This window comes from Bos indicus, chromosome 1 (assembly GCF_029378745.1).
Source record: "Bos indicus isolate NIAB-ARS_2022 breed Sahiwal x Tharparkar chromosome 1, NIAB-ARS_B.indTharparkar_mat_pri_1.0, whole genome shotgun sequence".
In the NCBI taxonomy this organism is placed as follows: Eukaryota; Metazoa; Chordata; class Mammalia; order Artiodactyla; family Bovidae; genus Bos; species Bos indicus.
The window spans coordinates 68,906,134-68,924,131 of record NC_091760.1 but is presented as its reverse complement, the minus strand read 5'-3'; the positions used below and the strand labels follow the sequence as shown (position 1 = coordinate 68,924,131).

The 17,998-nt window shown below is 36.0% G+C and overlaps 1 protein-coding gene across 5 annotated transcripts in view; it reads left to right on the top strand.

Annotated features, from left to right (window-relative positions):
• The window catches only part of CCDC14 (coiled-coil domain containing 14), a 42,284-nt gene extending 26,370 nt beyond the window's left edge, over positions 1-15,914 (top strand). For 2 of the 5 annotated variants that reach the window (XM_070788745.1, XM_070788742.1), the window contains exons 10-13: positions 40-135; positions 3,520-3,602; positions 9,963-10,386; positions 14,611-15,914. In XM_070788745.1, the coding sequence (XP_070644846.1) occupies positions 40-135; positions 3,520-3,602; positions 9,963-10,386; positions 14,611-15,532 (1,525 nt within the window). In that variant the 3' untranslated portion in view covers positions 15,533-15,914. The remainder of the gene's footprint in view (positions 1-39; positions 136-3,519; positions 3,603-9,962; positions 10,387-14,610) is intronic. The other 3 variants (XM_070788746.1, XM_019956751.2, XM_070788748.1) reach the window with 3 other exon arrangements.
• Positions 15,915-17,998: the final 2,084 nt, after the last annotated feature.

Below are 17,998 nucleotides of genomic sequence, written 5' to 3'. Positions count from 1 at the left end.
AGTCGGACACGACTGAGTGACCTTCACTTTCATTTTCAGGCTATGCAGTGCTTGTGCTCAGTTGCTTCAGTCATGTTCGACTGCAACCCCATGGACTGTAGCCTGCCAGGTTCCTCTGTCCACGGGATTTCCCAGGTGAGAATACTGGAGTGAGTTGCCATTTCCTTCTCCAGGGCATCTTCCTGACCCCAGGGATCGCATCTGGGTCTCCTACATTGCAGGGGAATTCTTTACTGCTGAGTCACCTGGGAAGCCCAGAACTTAGTCTCTGCGTATTATTTATCTTGATATTGTGACCGTAGGAAATATCAATAGTTGTTATTTGTTTCTATTTCTTAGAACACTTTTCTTTGATTGATTGATTTTTATTTTTGGCTGCACTGGGTGTTCGTTGCTTTCGTGGACTTTCTCTAGTTGCAGCAAGCAGGGCTGCTCTTTGTTGTGGTGTGTGGACTTCTCTTGCGGTGGCTTCTCTTAGGGCAGAGCACAGGCTCTCGGTGCTCAGGCTTCAGTAGTTGCAGCCTGCAGGCTCGGCAGTTGTGGTGCACAGGCTTAGTTTCTCAGTGGCATGTGGAGTCTTCCCAAACCAGGGGTTGAACCTGTGTCCCCTGCACTGGCAGGCGAATTCTTGTACACTGTGACACTGGGTAAGTCGCAGAACATTTTAAAATTGCTTTAGGAGCTAATTTATAAGCCACTTTAGAAAATAAAACTTACTTTATTGGTCACTGCTTGTGTTTAATTTTTTTAAAAGGTATTAGTTTTATGTCTAACGTAATTCTTCGGACTTGGCACCAACATTTCTTGGCTGTGTCCTTAGAGGACAAAGATTATATATCATGCTACTGCCACCGTTTACCTGACCTTCCAAAAATGAAATTATTGAAAAATGAAGAATTTGTCAGATATGCTTTTTTTTTTTTTTAGCAGAATGAGATTTCCAGCAGAAGTAGGAATTTTTGTGTCTCTTTGTTAATCTTTGTTTGGAAAGAATCATCCATAATCTCTGTTATAAATAACAATTGGAATGCATAGGCTCATTCAAAAGTGTTTTTCAGCATTTTCAATCAAAAACGGGTTTTTTTTTTTCTTGTTTGGACATTTTGAAACTTCCTGTTCCTTTTTAGCCAGAAAACTGATCTTTCAGGACTTTCTTGGTGTTTATTGCCATCTTGTGGCATTAAAAAAAATGGCTAGCTGCGTTGTTTGTTTGGCGTTTGGGTCTGGACAGTGTTTATGTGAGACTCCTGACACAGGTCCCTACCCGTAAAATATCTGTAGTGACCCATTCATTGTGACCTTGTGGCACATTCCAGAATTTCCTGGATGAAGGCTGTGGGGGGTTCCAGTTAAGCTAGTGAGTGCCGTAATATTTAAAGGGCAAGTTAGAACTCATGACCATTTCCTGATTTTAAACTAAAATACAAGACCATTATGTACCCACGAGGAACAAAGAAATGAAATGGAACTGGGGAGGAACTGGGGTGTGGCATTCAGGCTTTGGCCTGATAATTTGACACATGATAACATAATCCTCCCAGATGGAAGTTACTAGAGGAAGAATAGATTGTTATTTCATTTTATTTTTTAGTTAGAAAATGTAGTGGGAGAACTAGTGAGTTAAGATTTAGACCCTCTGGAGACATGTATGGTATGAGTGGAACCCACAAACAAGATTCAGGATAGAAATGTAAGCTTGGGAGTTATTCACTGACCACATTTTTATTGAGCATTTGCTACAGATCTGGCCCTGTGTAGGTACTGGAGACAATAATGATTAAAAGCAAGTGGTTTGGTATCAGCGTGTAAGTGTTCAATTCACTAAGAACGTACAGAGTGTAAACACAACCAAGGGTGCATTGCTGGGGAATAACAGCTTCTTAAGCAGAGAACACAGAAGGAGAAGCCTGTGAAAGAAACCTGAGAAGGAGCAAGTAGGGACTCCTACCAAATGAGATATTTCATTTCCTTATCCTGTCACCAACAAAAAGTGTTATTTCCTTTGAGAATGAAGTAGCAACCTACCCCAGTATTCTTGCCTGGGAAATCCCATAGACAAGAAGCTTGGCAGGCTACTGTCCATGGGGTCACAAAAGAGTCAGAGAGAGACACACACACACACAACTAAGTCCATGGGATCACAAAGAGTCAGAGAGAGACACACACACACAACTAAGTCCATGGGATCACAAAGAGTCAGAGAGACACACACACACACAACTAAAGATCCTGCAACTAAGACCTGGTGCAGCCAAATAAATATATATGTATATATTTTACAGTGTTGTTTCCTTTTATTTTTGTGAATCCTATGGTCATAAAATATCTCCTGTTTTATATTTGTATTTCTTCATACTAGTGTGGCTGAGAATTTTTCATATGCTTATCAGCCTCTTCTGTTTCTTTTGTGAATTGCCCATTCTTATCATTGGTCATGTTTTCTTTCCCTACTTACTGATTTGTAGGAGCTCTTCAATGTTACAGCCCCTTTGTCTGTTATTTGTGTAGCAGATATTTTCTTCCAGACTGCTAATTCTAGAACAAGTTTCAGTTTTGATGTGGTTAAATCCTTTACTTTTTTCCTTGATGATTGCTAGATTTTGAGTATTGCTTAGGAATGCCTTTCCCACTTAAGATTATGTAGATTGCCACCTAAAACTTGTTAAGTTTTGTTTGTTTGTTGTTGTATTTTATGTTTAGCTCTTTAATCCAACCTGAATGAATATATACAAATGATGTGAGGTAGGATCTATCGTTTTAGATTTCATAACAGTGATACTTTAGCACAGAATATTTCCAGATAATAATTCTCAAAAGGTATTAGAGATTTTTTTTTTTAATGTTAACTTCTTAGAAGTAAACACTTGCAGTTCCTTTTGTATGTTCCTATTTGCGAAGCAGCTATATATTATGAAGTTCATTGTGAGGTAGAGGTGGTGCTTATTGGCATTCTCTTTACTTAAATAAAGCCATTAACCTTTAAATCTATTAAAGAAATTAGTAGCAGCATAAGTTTTTGTTTCCCAGTTTTTACACTGCGTGACAAACCAAGCAGTTAGTTGTCTGATAGCAGCTGGTCCTTGTAGGAATTCTGGTTCATAATTACAACAGATCTTTTAAAAGTAGATAATCACTACAGTAATGAAAATACTTCCGGAGAAGGAAGACAGAAGAAAATAGTAAGAGGAGATAGAAATGAAAGAAATAGAAAAACAAGGAAATCACTGAAGAGATAAGAGAACAAAAAAGGGAAGAGGAAAAATAAGTTAACCTTTTTCTGTTGAAGGGGGGTTTTATGCCATCCTGGGCAATCTTTTAAAAATTATCTCAGGTCTTAAAATAATAGCAGTAGTGTGGTTTTGTTTGTTTGGTTTTTGTCTTATGTTTAGGGACAAGATGGACTTCTGCTCTCCTAGTAGGTGCCACTGTTTATGTTCTCTATTTTAATAGGCTGTCACATGTACACTCTAAAATAAGCTTGGGATTCTTGCATTCATGTTTCTTCATTATTTCATTTAGGCAATTGAGAATTTTGAACCAGCAACTTAGAGAACGAGAAAAAACTCAAAAGGCATCTGGTTCTCTGGAATGCAGCCTTGAATGTAGGTAAAAGAATTGTGAGGACTGATTGTGAACTCTTTATGGCTCTGAAAATGTTGATAAAGAATTGAACTTTCTTAATTACTTTGTCTTAAGTGGACTATTTGTCAAAAAAGTAGGAATGATACTCATTAAAATTTAAAATAGTATAGAAACACAAAAATAAAAGATTTGTGCTATTCCCGATAATTCAATCCTATTTTTTTTTAAAAGTCTGTATTTCCTTTCACATATCTCCTGTTCATTTATAATTGATTTATTTCATAAATGCTTACTGAATATCTACTATTAACAGATGAGTCCTAGTAGAACTACATATGTATTTTTCTTTTGTAAAAATGAGATTGCACACTCCTGCAGCTTGCATTTATTCACTTATTATGTAGTGGATATTTTTCTCTATCAAAATACATAAATATTATTTTTTCTTATTAAAACTAAGTATATATTCTGTTTATGTAGTTCTGTTGTAATATCTATCTGCTGATAGATATCTAGATACTTTCCCTGTTTTCCTAGTACAGATAATCCTCCAGTGAAAACCCTTGTACATGTCTTTGTGCCCATGTGTGACTGTTTTTGTAGATTATAGCCATAGAATTGCTGAGTCAGAGTATTACTGTTTCAGTTTTGACTGATGTTGCCAGATTGTCCTTATGGCTCATAGAGCTTCAAGTAATAGAAAAGAAAAAAAAAAAAAAAAACAGTAACTAGAGGAAAAGACAGGGATTTCTTTTTGTATTCTTGGGAACTTTTCCTAAGCCCAACAAAAACTCACATGCTACAAAGGAAAGATTGGTAAAGCATGTCCCAGAAATCTTTTTCATTTCATGTACAGCAGAATTATAAATAACATTTTATCTTTATTATTATTTTTACACCCTCTCCAGCATTTGTTTGTAGATTTTTTGGCAATGGCCATTCTGACTGGTGTGAGGTGATATTTCATTGTAGTTTTGATTTGCATTTCTCTAATAATGAGCGATATTGAGCATCTTTTCATGTGTTTGTTAGCCATCTGTATATCTTCTTTGGAGAAATGTCTGTTTAGGTCTTTTCCCCACTTTTTGATTGGGTTGTTTGTTTTTCTGGCACTCAGTTGTATGAGCTGCTTGTATATTTTGGAAATTAATCCTTTGTCAGTTGTTTCATTTGCTATTATTTTCTCCCATTGTGAGGATTGTCTTTTCCCCTTGCTTATAGTTTCCTTTGCTGTGCAAAAGCTTTTAAGTTTAATCAGGTCACACTTGTTTTCTTTTGTTTTTATTTCCATTACTCTAGGAGGTGGGTCATAGAGGATCTTGCTTTGATTTATGTCATCATATGTTCTGCTTGTGTTTTCCTCTAAGAATTTTATAAGTCTCTGGTCTTAATTTAGGTCTTTAATCCATTTTGAGTTTGTCTTTGTGTATGGTCTTTGTCTTTGTGTTAGGAAGTGTTCTAATTTCATTCTTTTACATGTAGCTGGCCAGTTTTCCCAGCACCATTTATTGAAGAGGCTGTCTTTGCCCCATTGTATATTCTTGTCTCCTTTGTCAAAAATAAGGTCCCCATAGGTGCATGGGTTTATTTCTGGGCTTTCTATCTTGTTCCATTGGTCTATATTTCTGTTTTGTGCCAGTACCATACTGTCTTGATGACTGTAGCTTTGTAGTTTAATTTTGAAGTCAGGAAGGTTGATTCCTCCAGCTCCACTCTTCTTTCTCAACACTTCTTTGGCCATTCAGGGTCTTTTGTGTTTCCATATGAATTGTGAAATTTTGTGTTCTAGTTTCATGAAAAATGCCGTTGGTAATTTGTTGCTGCTGCTGCTAAGTTGCTTCAGTCGTGTCCGACTCTGTGTAACCCCATAGACTGCAGCCCACCAGGCTCCCCCGTCCCTGGAATTTTCCAGGCAAGAGTACTAGAGTGGGTTGCCATTGCCTTCTCTGGGTTATTTGTTAGGGATCACATTGAATCTGTAGATTGCATTTGGGAGTATAGTCATTTTCACAGTATTGATTCTTCCTACCCAGGAACATGGGTAATATATCCATCTGTTTATACTGTCTTTATTTCATCAGTCTTATAATTTTCTGTGTACAGTTCTTTTGTCTCCTTAGGTAAGTTTATTCCTAGATATTTAATTCTGTTGCAGTGGTGAATGGGATTGATTTCTTAATTTCTATTTCTGAATTTTCATTGTTAGTATATGGAAATGCAAGTGATTTCTGTGTATTGATTTTGTATCCTGCAACTTTGCTAAATTCACCAATTAGCTCTAATAATTTTTTGATACTGTCTTTGTGGTTTTCTATGTACAGTATCATGTCATCTGCAAACAGTGAGAGCTTTACTTCTTCTTTTCCAATTTGGATTCCTTACTTCTTCTTTTCTGATCTGGATTCCTTTTATTTCTTTTTCTTCTCTGATTGCTGTAGACTTCCAGAACTATGTTGAATAATAGTGGTGAAAGTGGACACCCTTGTCTTGTTCCTGATCTTAGGGGGAATGCTTTCAGTTTTTCACCATTGAGAATGATGTTTGCTGTAGGCTTATCATATATGGCCTTTCCTATGTTGAGGTAGGTTCCTTCTATGCCCATTTTTTGAAGAATTTTAATTGTAAATGGGTACTGAATTTTGTCAAATTTGTCAAAAGCAAAAATAGATGCTTTTTCTGTATCTATTGAGATTATCATATGGTTTTTATCTTTCAGTTTGTTAATATGGTGTATCACATTAATTGATTTGCATATATTGAAGAATCCTTGCATTCCTGGAATAAACCCAACTTGATGATGGTGTATGAGCTTCTTGATGTGTTGCTGAATTTTGTTTGCTAAGATTTTGTTGAGGATTTTTGCATCTATGTTCATCAGTGATATTGGCCTGTAGTTTTCTTTTTTTGTGTTGTCTTTGTCTGGTTTTAGTATCAGGGTGATGGTGGCCTCGGCAAATAAATTTGAAAGTGTTCTTTCCTCTGCAATTTTTTGAAAGAGTTTTAGAAGGATAGGCATTAGCTCTTCTCTCAATGTTTGATGGAATTCTCCTGTGAAGCCATCTGGTCCTGGGCTTTTGTTTTTTGGGAGTTTTTTTTATCACAGCTTCAATTTCACTGCTTGTATTTGGGTCATTCATAATTTCTATATCTTCCCTTGGAAGATTGAACTTTTCTAAGAATCTGTCCGTTTCTTCCAGTTTACTCATTTTATTGCCATATAGTTGTTCATAATCGTCTCTTATGCTGCTGCTAAGTCGCTTCAGTTGTGTCTGACTCTGTGCGACCCCATAGACGGCAGCCCGCCAGGCTCCCCCGTCCCTGGGATTCTCCAGGCAAGAACACTGGAGTGAGTTGTCATTTCCTTCTCCAATGCATGAAAGTGAAAAGTGAAAGTGAAGTCGCTGAGTCTTGTCCAACTCTTAGCGACCCCATGGACTTCGGCCCACCAGGCTCCTCCGTCCGTGGGATTTTCCAGGCAAGAGTGCTGGAGTGGGGTGCCATTGCCTTCTCTGAATAGTCTCTTATAATCCTTTGTATTTCTGCATTGTCTGATGTAATCTCTCCTTTTTCATTTCTAATTTTGTTGATTTGATTCTTCTCTCTTTTTTTCTTGGTAAGTCTGGCTAAAGATTTGTCGATTTTGTTTATCTTCTCAAAAGAACCAGCTTTTAGTTTTATTAATCTTTACTATTGTTTCTTTCATTTCTTTTTCATTTATTTCTGCTCGAATCTTTACGATTTTTTTCCTTCTACTAATTTTGGGGGTTTTTTGTTCTTCTTTTCCAGTTGTTTTAGGTGTAAAGTTAGGTTGTCTATTTGATGTTAATTCTTGTTTCTTGAGGTAGGATTGTATTGCTATAATCTTTCCTCTTAGGACTGCTTTTGCTGCATCCCATAGGTTTTGACTTGTTGTTTTCACTGTCATTTGTTTCTAGAAATTTTTTGATTTCCCTTTTGCTTTCTTCAGTAACCTGTTGATTATTTAGAAACATGTTCTTTAATCTCCATGTGTTTGTGTTTCTTACAGTTTTTTTTCTTGTAATTGATATCTACTCTCATAGCATTGTGATCAGAGAAGATGCTTGATACAATTTCAATTTTCTTAAATTTACTGAGGTTTGATTTGTGACCCAAGATGTGGTCTACCATGGAGAATGTTCCATGTGCACTTGAGAAGAACGTACATTCTTCTGCACTTGGATGGAATGTCCTGAAGATATCAATGAGATCCATCTCATCTAATGTATCATTTAAGACTTGTGTTTCCTTATTAATTTTCTGTTTTGATGATCTGTCCATTGGTGTGAGTGGAGTGTTAAAGTCTCCTACTGTTATTGTGTTACTGTTAATTTCTCATTTTATGTCTGTTAGTGTTTGTCTTATGTATTGAGGTGCTCCTATGTTGGGTGCATAGATATTTACAATTGTTAAGTCTTCCTCTTGGATTGATCCCTTGATCATTATGTAATCTTGTATCATGTAATCATTATCTCTTGTAATCTTCTTTATTTTAAGGTCTATTTTGTCTGATATGAGGATTGCTACTCCAGCTTTCTTTTGCTTCCTGTTTGCATAGAATATATTTTTCCCTCCTCTTACTTTCAGTCTGTATGTGTCTTTAGATATGAAGTGGGTTTCTTGAAGACAGCATATATATGGGTCTTGTTTTTGTATCCATTCAGCCAGTCTGTGTCTTTTGGTTGGAGCATTTAATCCATTTACATTTAAAGTAATTATTGATATATATATTCCTGTTGCCATTTTCTTAATTGTTTGGGGTTGATTTTGTAGATCTTTTTCTTCTCTTGTATTTCTTGACTATATAAGTCAGTTTAACATTTGTTGTAAAGCTGGTTTGGTGGTACTAAATTCTTACTTTTGCTTGTCTGAAAAGCTTTTTATTTCTCCATCAATTTTGAATGAGATCCTTGCAGGGTACAATAAATTGGTTGTAGATTTTTCCCATTCAGTACTTTAACTCTGTCCTGCCATTCCCTTCTGACTTGCAGAGTTTCTGCTGAAAGATCAGCTGTTAAGTGTGTGGGGTTTCCTTTGTCTGTTACTTGTTGCTTCTCCCTTGCTGCTTTTAATATTCTTTCTTTGTGTTTAGTCTTTGTTAGTTTGATTAGTATGTGTCTTGGTGTGTTTCTCCTTGGGTTTATCCTGTACGGGACCCTTTGTGCCTCTTGGACTTAATTGACTATTTCCTTTACCATGTTGGGGAAATTTTCAACTATAATCTCTTCAAAAATTTTCTCATACACTTTCTTTTTGTCTTCTTCTGGGACCCCTGTAATTTGAATGTTGGTGCATTTGATATGGTCCCAGAGGTCTCTGAGACTGTCCTCAGTTCTTTCCATTCTTTTTGCTTTATTCTGCTCTTCAGAAGTTATTTCCACCATTTTATCTTCTAGCTCACTGATTTGTTCTTCTGCTTCAGATATTCTGCTATTGATTCCTTCTAGAGTATTTTTAATTTCAGTAATTGTGTTGTTTGTCTCTGTATGTTTATTCTTTAATTCTTCTAGGTCTTTGTTAATCGATTCTTCCATTTTCTCCATTTTGTTTTCAAGGTTTTTTATCATCTTTACTATCATTATTCTGAATTCTTTTTCAGGTAGTTTGCCTGTTTCCTCTTCATTTATTTGGACTTCTGTGTTTCTAGTTTGTCCCTTTATTTATGTAGTATTCCTCTGCCTTTTCATTTTTTTTTTTAACTTATTGTGTTTGAGGTCTCCTTTTCTCAGGCTTTAAGGTTGAATTCTTTCTTCCTTTTTGTTTCTACCCTCCTAAAGTTGGTCCAGTGGTTTGTGTAAGCTTCGTATAGGGTGGGATTTGTGCTGAGTTTTTGTTTGTTTGTTTGTTTGTTTGTTTTTCCTCTCATGGGCAAGGGTGAGTGAGGTGGTAATCCTGTTTGCTGATGATTGGGTTTGTATTTTTGCTTTGTTTGTTGTTTAGAGATGTCCTGCACAGGGTGCTACTGGTGGTTGGGTGATGCCGGGTCTTGTATTCAAGTGGTCTCCTTTGTGTGAGTTCTCACTATTTGATACCCCTTAGGGTTAGTTCTCTGGTAGTCTGCGGTCTTGGAGTCAGTCCTCCCACTCCAGAGGCTCAGGGCTTGATCTAGTCGGTCACCAGCGCATCTGCCTCCTCCCCCACGGGGTGCACCTCCAGCCACAGAGACTTTGGATTGGGGAATGAGAGCGGCCCTGTGGTAAAGAACTGCTCCTGGGTGACGAAGCAGAGCTGCACGCAGTAGTTCAGTTTAAATTTTGAGTTGCATCTTCCAGCAGAAGCTTCCTCACCTGACAGGACACCTCGCCCCCAGGTTTGTACTTTTTAATTGAGGTAATAATTATTTGATCAATTTTGTCTTACAGTGTCTTCTCTTCAATCATTGAACAAGTCACTGCAAAATCAATTACAGGAGTCATTAAAGAGCCAGGAATTACTGCAGAGTAAAAATGAAGAGCTCTTAAAAGTGATAGAAAATCAGAAAGATGAAAACAAAAAATTTGCTGGTATATTTAAAGAGAAAGATCAAACTTTACTTGAAAATAAACAGCAATTTGACATTGAGACAACAAGAATGAAAATTGGTATGTGTTTGAACTGTAGTCACAGTCACTTTTTAAAAGGTAATACTGAAACTGAAACTTTTGTTGTTTTAGAATTGGAGGAAGCCTTAGTCAATATGAAAAGCTCCCGGTTTAAGTTAGAAGCTGCTGAAAAGGAAAATCAGATATTGGGAATAACATTACGCCAGCGTGATGCTGAGGTGACTCGACTGAGAGAATTAACCAGGTGATGTTGACATTATTTGAATAACTTATGCCTTTTGTTAGATATATTTATAAACTTCAAAATAATTTCAGACCTGCCTTCTTAACCTTATCCTTTTCTCAGTGTTTTTGCTAATTTCTAAGGATATTTTTCTTCTGTTCCAGTTAAATTTCAAACGTGGCTAAATTCCTTTTTAAACCATGTGATTCCTGGCAAAGGAGTCTGATGAGGAACTGAAGACTTGTTTAGCAAATGGTTAAGAACTCTCTGAAGCCAGAGACACCTGAGTGGAATTCCAGCTCTATCATTTATTAGCTGTATGACTTTGAGCAAGATAGTTAACCTTTCTAAACCTTAGTTATAAAGTGGGGGCATGATTAGGGTTGATAAGAGGGCTAAGAAATCATTCATGAAAAGCACTTAGCACAGTAAGCCCTCATTCATAGGATCTTGGGTAAGTTATTTAGCCTCTTTGAACCTTATTCATTGCATTAGTAAAATGAGGGATTTGATAATAATTTCTAAGATTCCTTTGTTCCTTAACATGTCTTAAATAAATAGAACCACCTCACTCAATTTTTATATGATATTCTTTTATAAAGTTCAGTTTTCTCTTGAGGTGGTTGACAAAAATTGGATTTTCAACTGATTTTTTTCAGTCCTAGAGAAGTCAGTTATTTTAGGCCTGAATTATATATCATCAGATCTGACCATGCTTTTGACTGATCCTGGAAAGTCATAGTTCTAAATATAAAGCAATCCTGAATATAAAACAATCTTCTTTGTATTTCAAATGAAAAGACCTGTTTTGAATTATACACTTTTTCCCCACTTTGAGTTATAATTTTTAGAGAATAAATGATATATAGATACATGGTGGTGGTTTAGTCACTAAACTGTATCTGACTCTTGCAGTCCTGGCAGGACTGTAGCCTGCCAGGCTTCTCTATCCTTGGGATTTCCCAGGCAAGAATACTGGAATGGGTAGTATTTCCTTCTCCAGGGGATCTATCTGACCCAGAGATCAAACCCACATCTCCTACATTACAGATGGATTCTTTTACTGCTGAGCTGCCAGGGAAGCCTATATATATATAAAGAATATTTATTAGTTTTGTAAATACATTTGAAATGACTTTATATAAGCTATGTTAATATAGAAATATTGCTTCCCCCCACATTCATATTTCACAGAATAATTTCACTCAAACTTTTTTTGAACAGTGAGAAAAGCAAAATGTACTTCTTGTATCCATGTAGTGTTAGTGTTAATTAGGCTCTAGTCAGAGTTTCTGGAATATTGGGTTATACCACTCTTTTTCCAAGTTAATTATGAGGATGCCCCTTCTTATGAAAGTCTTTATAAGGCCTCTAAAGAAAAGCATCTTCTCTTTTCTGAAGAGTAATTTAGGGTAAAAACTTTGTTATCTTTAAGTATTTATGGTAAAAGAAGTTAATCACAAAAAACCACATATTTTATGATTTTATTTCTAAGAAATGTCCAGAAAAATGCTAAGATTTACTCAGACCAGATTGCCTTTTAAATTTAAGAGCAAAACAGACAAAGAATACTCTTTGAGCTTAGTTGTCAAAATTCACCCACATTGGTGACTTGTAATGTGTTTGGTGTTACTCTAGGCAATTCAGTTAATTAGGAATATCCCTAGTACTATAGGTGGGCTACTGTGACAATTTACATTTTACTTCTGACATTAGAGCATAAGTCAACAACACTTGACAATACAGATAAATCTTCATGTTCGCCTTCTCCATCTCTTTTTCCTATAGCCATGTAACCTCAGTCAAATATGTGTGTGTGTATTTTTTTTTTTTTTTTTGCATGTGTTAAATAGTCTCAGAGATTTGACAAAAATTTTAAATGCCTTTCTCAGACTACTGGGGAGGGATAATGGAGCTAGAAGTTTCACATACAAGTGCTAAACAAATTTCCTAAACCATTTCTTCTCCAACTTTGAATAGTTTTGAAATACATCTTTATTATTATTTTTAGATTTTACTAGAATGCATGTTATAATACCATTAAAATGTGAGGAAAATTAATATATTTTTCAGTAAATAAGTAGTAAATATTCTTCTGATAGTTTCTAAGAGCACTCATACAAGTGCTGATATTTATTTAAATTAGTATAGGTTTATAAATAGCCAAGAAAGGACTTTACATTTTTATGAAAATACACCAGTTTTCCAAGCATTAAAAATCATTGTGTTTAGCTGAGTCTCATGTAATAGAAACACAGATATATCTACTTGGTAGCTATTTAGGTGCTTGTATTGCTTCCTTTAAAATTTTGGCATAGTTTTATCTCTTTATTTACAGAGATTTTTCTTTTAATTTCAAAGACAGTTGTAAGTCACATTTGTTTACACATGAGAAACTTAATGATTGCATTTAATTTCCAGAGATTAAACTCTTATTGCATGTCCCTTTTTGTATTGTGAATTTTGTACAGAGCAAAGATAATATTTCTAATTAAGTCTGAAAAGGAACTTCAACATAAGGATTTCTTTTCTAAAAATAAATGAAAATAAAAATGTCAGTATGCTGTCTGGTTGAATTAACTAGTGGTCATGACTCATTACAGCACTTCTTCAAAGATGGTTTCTATAGCATGCTTTTTATCTTTTAATAGTAGCTCGTTAGCTTCTTGAAAGAGGTACGAAAAAAGTGGCTGGAGCCATTGCCATTTAAAGGGCAATCAGAACTCAAGACATAGCATATTTAAGATGACAGTGTATGCCAGGTTGGGAAAGAATGTTTTTTTCCTTTTGTAGGAAAAGAATCACTCATTCTATATCCAAAGATATTAATATAATCACTGCTAACTGTTTGATACAGAGATTTCCCTTTATTATTTTATTTGGACATGTATAACTTTTTCCAAAAATAGTATTGTTACTGTGTTGCGTATGGCCTACTCTTTTAAATTTAACCTTGTATAATGAACATTTTCCTATCAATAAATATTCTTTACAAATGACTATAAAAAATGGCTATGATGTAGTAAGACTGTAATATACCTGAATCAGTCCACAGTATTTGAAGATAAAGATATTAAGTTCATCAATTTTCTGTTATAAATTACATCTTTGTAAATATATCTTTGGGTGCAGCCTATTGGTGAATATCAGTAGGTTAAATTCCTAGAAGTGCAACTTGGTGGGTCTAAAGGTGTGGGATATAAAAATATTAAGATTTCTGATATAATGCTATTTTGCTAGGGGAGTGTACACTCCCACTTTGCCTCTCCAAGCCTTTTTAACAATGGATATTCTTATTTTCCTATGTTAGCTTGATAGGCCAAAAAAAATCGTATTTAAAAAATTTTAATTTCTCTGATAAAAGTCAAACTTTAAAACATACTTACTGACTCATTGTAATCTTTTAAAATTACCTGTTAATGTTCTTTGTATCTTTTTTTTAAATTGGTGTGTTTCTTTTTCTTATCTATATTTAAGAATATATATGATTCCATTCAAATAGACTAAGGTCTTGGTATAAAATGGTTTTAAGAGGACTACTAATAAAAGCTGTCACCAGATGGAAACTGTGCTAAGCACTTTACCCTTATGTTTTATTATTTTATCTTATTTAATGTTCATTCTAAATGTGAAGTAGTTATCTTCATTTTGCAGTTGAGGAACTTGAGATTCAGAAAGGTTGAACAGCTTGCTCAAGATCACAGCTAGCAATAGTGCTAGGATATGAATCAATTTCTGTCTGACTTCAGACCCTGTGTGGTTTTCCTTATATCGCACTTTCCCTGGAGTCTAGCTGTCAGTTATACCTAATTATACTGGATAATTAAATTATGTCTAACTATCCTTTTTTTCGCCAGTATTGTTCCAATATCCTTTCCATATATGTTTTGAATGTAGAGTAATAGTTACTAACACAATCCACTAACAAATGGGTAGTATATTTACCATTTTGCAGTGTTGCTCAAGAATAAAGCATCTCTACCTTAAGAGAAAATTTTTTCTAAGCCTCCATTTTTAGATATAATAGTATTAGATTTGATGCAGACTAAGATCTTTTATCAATTGTTACTTTAATTTACTCTTTGCAGAGCATATTCTGTGATTTTGTGCTTTTAGTTGCTTTTTTCCATATTAAGAACCAGGTGCTTGCCTGAGATACTTTCTTTTAAAGATGAGAGGAATATGTAAGTAAATGAAACAAATGGGTAAAAAGAAATAATTAGTGTACTAAATTCTTCTTAACAGAACTTTACAGAGCAGTATGGCAAAGCTTCTCTCAGATCTTAGTATGGACACTGCTCGCTACAAGCCTGGGAATAATCTTACCAAATCACTTCTGAACATTTATGAAAAGCAACATCAACATGACCCAATCTCTGCTCACACTTCCATAATGAGCTACCTAAGTAAGTTAGAACCAGATCACACTCTTATTACACATCCAGAGCCTGTTTCTACAATTGACAGTGAGGAAAACATGGTGCCAGATAGACCGTATGAAAATGTTCTGCCCTCCAATGGCCCTCAGCATAGTAATACCAGGAGCATGGAGGAGGTATCAGCCCCTGGAATTGTTCCTGCCCTTTCAAAACGGGAGTCTGATGAGGAAAGTGAAATTACAACCTTAGTAGAAGATGAGCATAATTTGGATAAAACAATTTACATTCCATTTGCTAGAAGCACTCCTAAAAAGAAATCACCCCTGTCTAAGAGATTATCCCCCCAGGCCCAGATCAGTGTAGCTCCACCACAACCGGTCAGTGGACTTGTTGCTGAAAAAGAAAAGAAACTGTGTGCACCTGGAGTTTGTTCCTCTTGCCAAAAGGAAGATGCACCTGACAAACTTTGCAGAACAGCTGATCTGGAGGACAAGCAGCTCCTCAAGAAAATAAAGGAAGCCATTTGCAAGATCCCTCCTGCCCCTGAGGAGGAATCGGCGGCCTGTCGCGGCCCCTCCGCTTGTCAGAACAGCAACGTTCAGGTGAAAAGCAGTGCAGTCTCTGACGGTAGCTTTTTAAACTCTGAGTTAACTTCTGACTGGAGCATCTCTTCTCTCTCCACGTTCACGTCTCGTGATGAGCAAGACTTCCGGAACGGCCTTGCAGCACTGGATGCCAACATTGCCAGACTCCAGAAGTCCTTAAGGACTGGTCTTCTGCAGAAGTAAGCTCAGAAGAAAGGAAAAGTTGTTTTTAAGAATAGAACTTGGCTACATTGAATGTATATTTTAAATTTCTTTAGAGAAAAGTTTTATATTATGTGTGAAATAAATTGTATGAATAATACATTTATCATTGGAATATATTGACACTAGAGCTTATAAAAACAAGTCATCTTAAGAAACTGACATATGTTAAGAGAAGAAAGGTTGTGTGTTACTAGAAAAATGCTGTATTATAAATAAAATTTAGTATTATTAGAGTTTATTCTTACTCTGCTGGGCTAAGAATACAGGTTGGAAGGAATTTCTGGTTGTTGTAAAGGATAATGGGAAGGGAGTCTCCGGGTACAATTTACTATATTAAAACTAGAGTTTTTTTTTTCTCTTTCAGGATTCCTGTTTGTTTTTTAATGGCATTGTGTTTTAATGTGTGATGTTCTGTGCTACAGGCTGGTGTTGTTGGTGAGACATATACACATTTATTTTAAGAGAAAAAGTGCCAGTATCTCCATTTTAAAAAAAACAAACATTGATTGGTCTTAAAAAATACAGATAACATCCTAAGTTAGCATATGGTTTCTTAACACTTTAGCACTTTTATTTATTTTTGTCACAGATACATTGAAGATCATTAAAAGGTAAAGTCAGACTAATAAAAAAAATGCTAAGATAGGTTTTGGTTTTGTAAATTTGTTTTTTTAAATAAATAAGTGTTTATTTGCTTTTTGTCATTATATTTGAACATGATGGATTTTATAAATCTTGTACTGATTGTACTTCTGCCTTTCTGGGCCGATTTTTTTCCCCCCAGCACTTTAGCTGAGAGCATTCTCTATTCTGTAAATGGTATGGGTTAGGTTGATCTCTGCTTCTCTAAACTAGCACTTTCTAACTATTTGGTGTCATCTCCTTCCATGTAAATAGCACAGTTTAACTCTCAGAAAGCTGCATATTGTGCTGTGACTGATACTTCATACAAGTCGCCTGCCTGGTGTCATTTTATTTGGTGCTTGGGCAGGCTTTAGCATAGAGTGTTCTGCTGGTCCCAGAACCACCTCCTGCTGTTTTTAAGTGTTGGGGCTACAACTTCTAGAGACCGAGACAGAGTCTCTTTAACATGTTCAGATTTTATAGAAAGAGATTTCTTAGGCCTAAATATTAAATGAATTTTAAGCTGTTTTCGCAGAATTGTCTATTGTTTATAATTTCTTCTTCTGCTGCTGCTGCTGCTGCTGCTAAGTCGAGTCAGTCATGTCCGACTCTGTGTGACCCCATAGAGGGCAACCCACCAGGCTTCTCCGTCCCTGGGATTCTCCAGGCAAGATCACTGAAGTGGGTTGCCATTTCCTTCTCAATTTCTTCTAGTATTCATAAATTAATTCCTTAGTTTATGTGGAGGTAGTAGGTCACAAGCCTTGAACACATAAGTTGAGAAATACAGTTCAGAAATACAAAATAGTAAAGCAAGGAAGGAAATTGTATCATATGTCTACACCTAAATATTCAGTTGTTATGTATACGCAGAAGTAAATTCTTGAAATTATCATGGGACTTTCAAGAAGATTGTCCTCTTTTACCCTTAATATAAGATTGCTATCTTTACATGCAAAGAAAACTTTTTAATATTTATGGGTTCAGTTAACTAAGATTAATAATTTGATTGGATAACAAATGAGACTGGAATGTCCCCAAGGGACCTTTACGAGGCGCTTACTGTTTATTTGGTAAAAGATACATACATGTCACAAAAACATGAAAGAATTTGGTTAAACTTTAAGATGGAATATGATCCTAGCAAAACTGAGGGAATAGACAATGACTTTCATAGAAATTTAAAGTAGAAAGAAGCCCCAGTATGGTAGCAAGCAAGCATGAGCTATGCTCAGTCATGTCTAACTCTTTGCAACCCCGTGGACTATAGCCTGCCAGGCTCCTCTGTCCATGGGATTTTCCCAGAAAGAATACAGGAGTGGGTTGCCATCTCTTCCTCTAAGGAATCTTCCTGACACAGGGATCAAACCCATGTCTCCTGCATTGTAGGTGGATTCTACCACTGAGCCACTTAGTTCAGTTCAGTTACTCAGTCATGTCCTACTCTTTGGGACCCCATGAACTGCAGCACGCCAAGCCTCCCTGTCCATCACCAACTCCTGGAGTCCACCCAAACCCATGTGCATTGAGTCGGTGATGCCATCCAACCATCTCCTCCTCTGTCGTCCCCTTCTCCTCCTCCCCCCAATCCCTCCCAGCATCAGGGTCTTTTCCACTGAGTTAGTTCTTCACATCAGATGGCCAAAGTATTGGAGTTTTGCTTCAACATCAGTCCTTCCAATGAACACCCAGGACTGATCTTTAGGATGGACTGGTTGAATCTCCTTGCAGTTCAAGGAACTCAAGAGTCTTCATCAACACCACAGTTTAAAGCATCAGTTCTTTGGCACTCAGCTTTCTTTATAGTCCAACTCAACATCC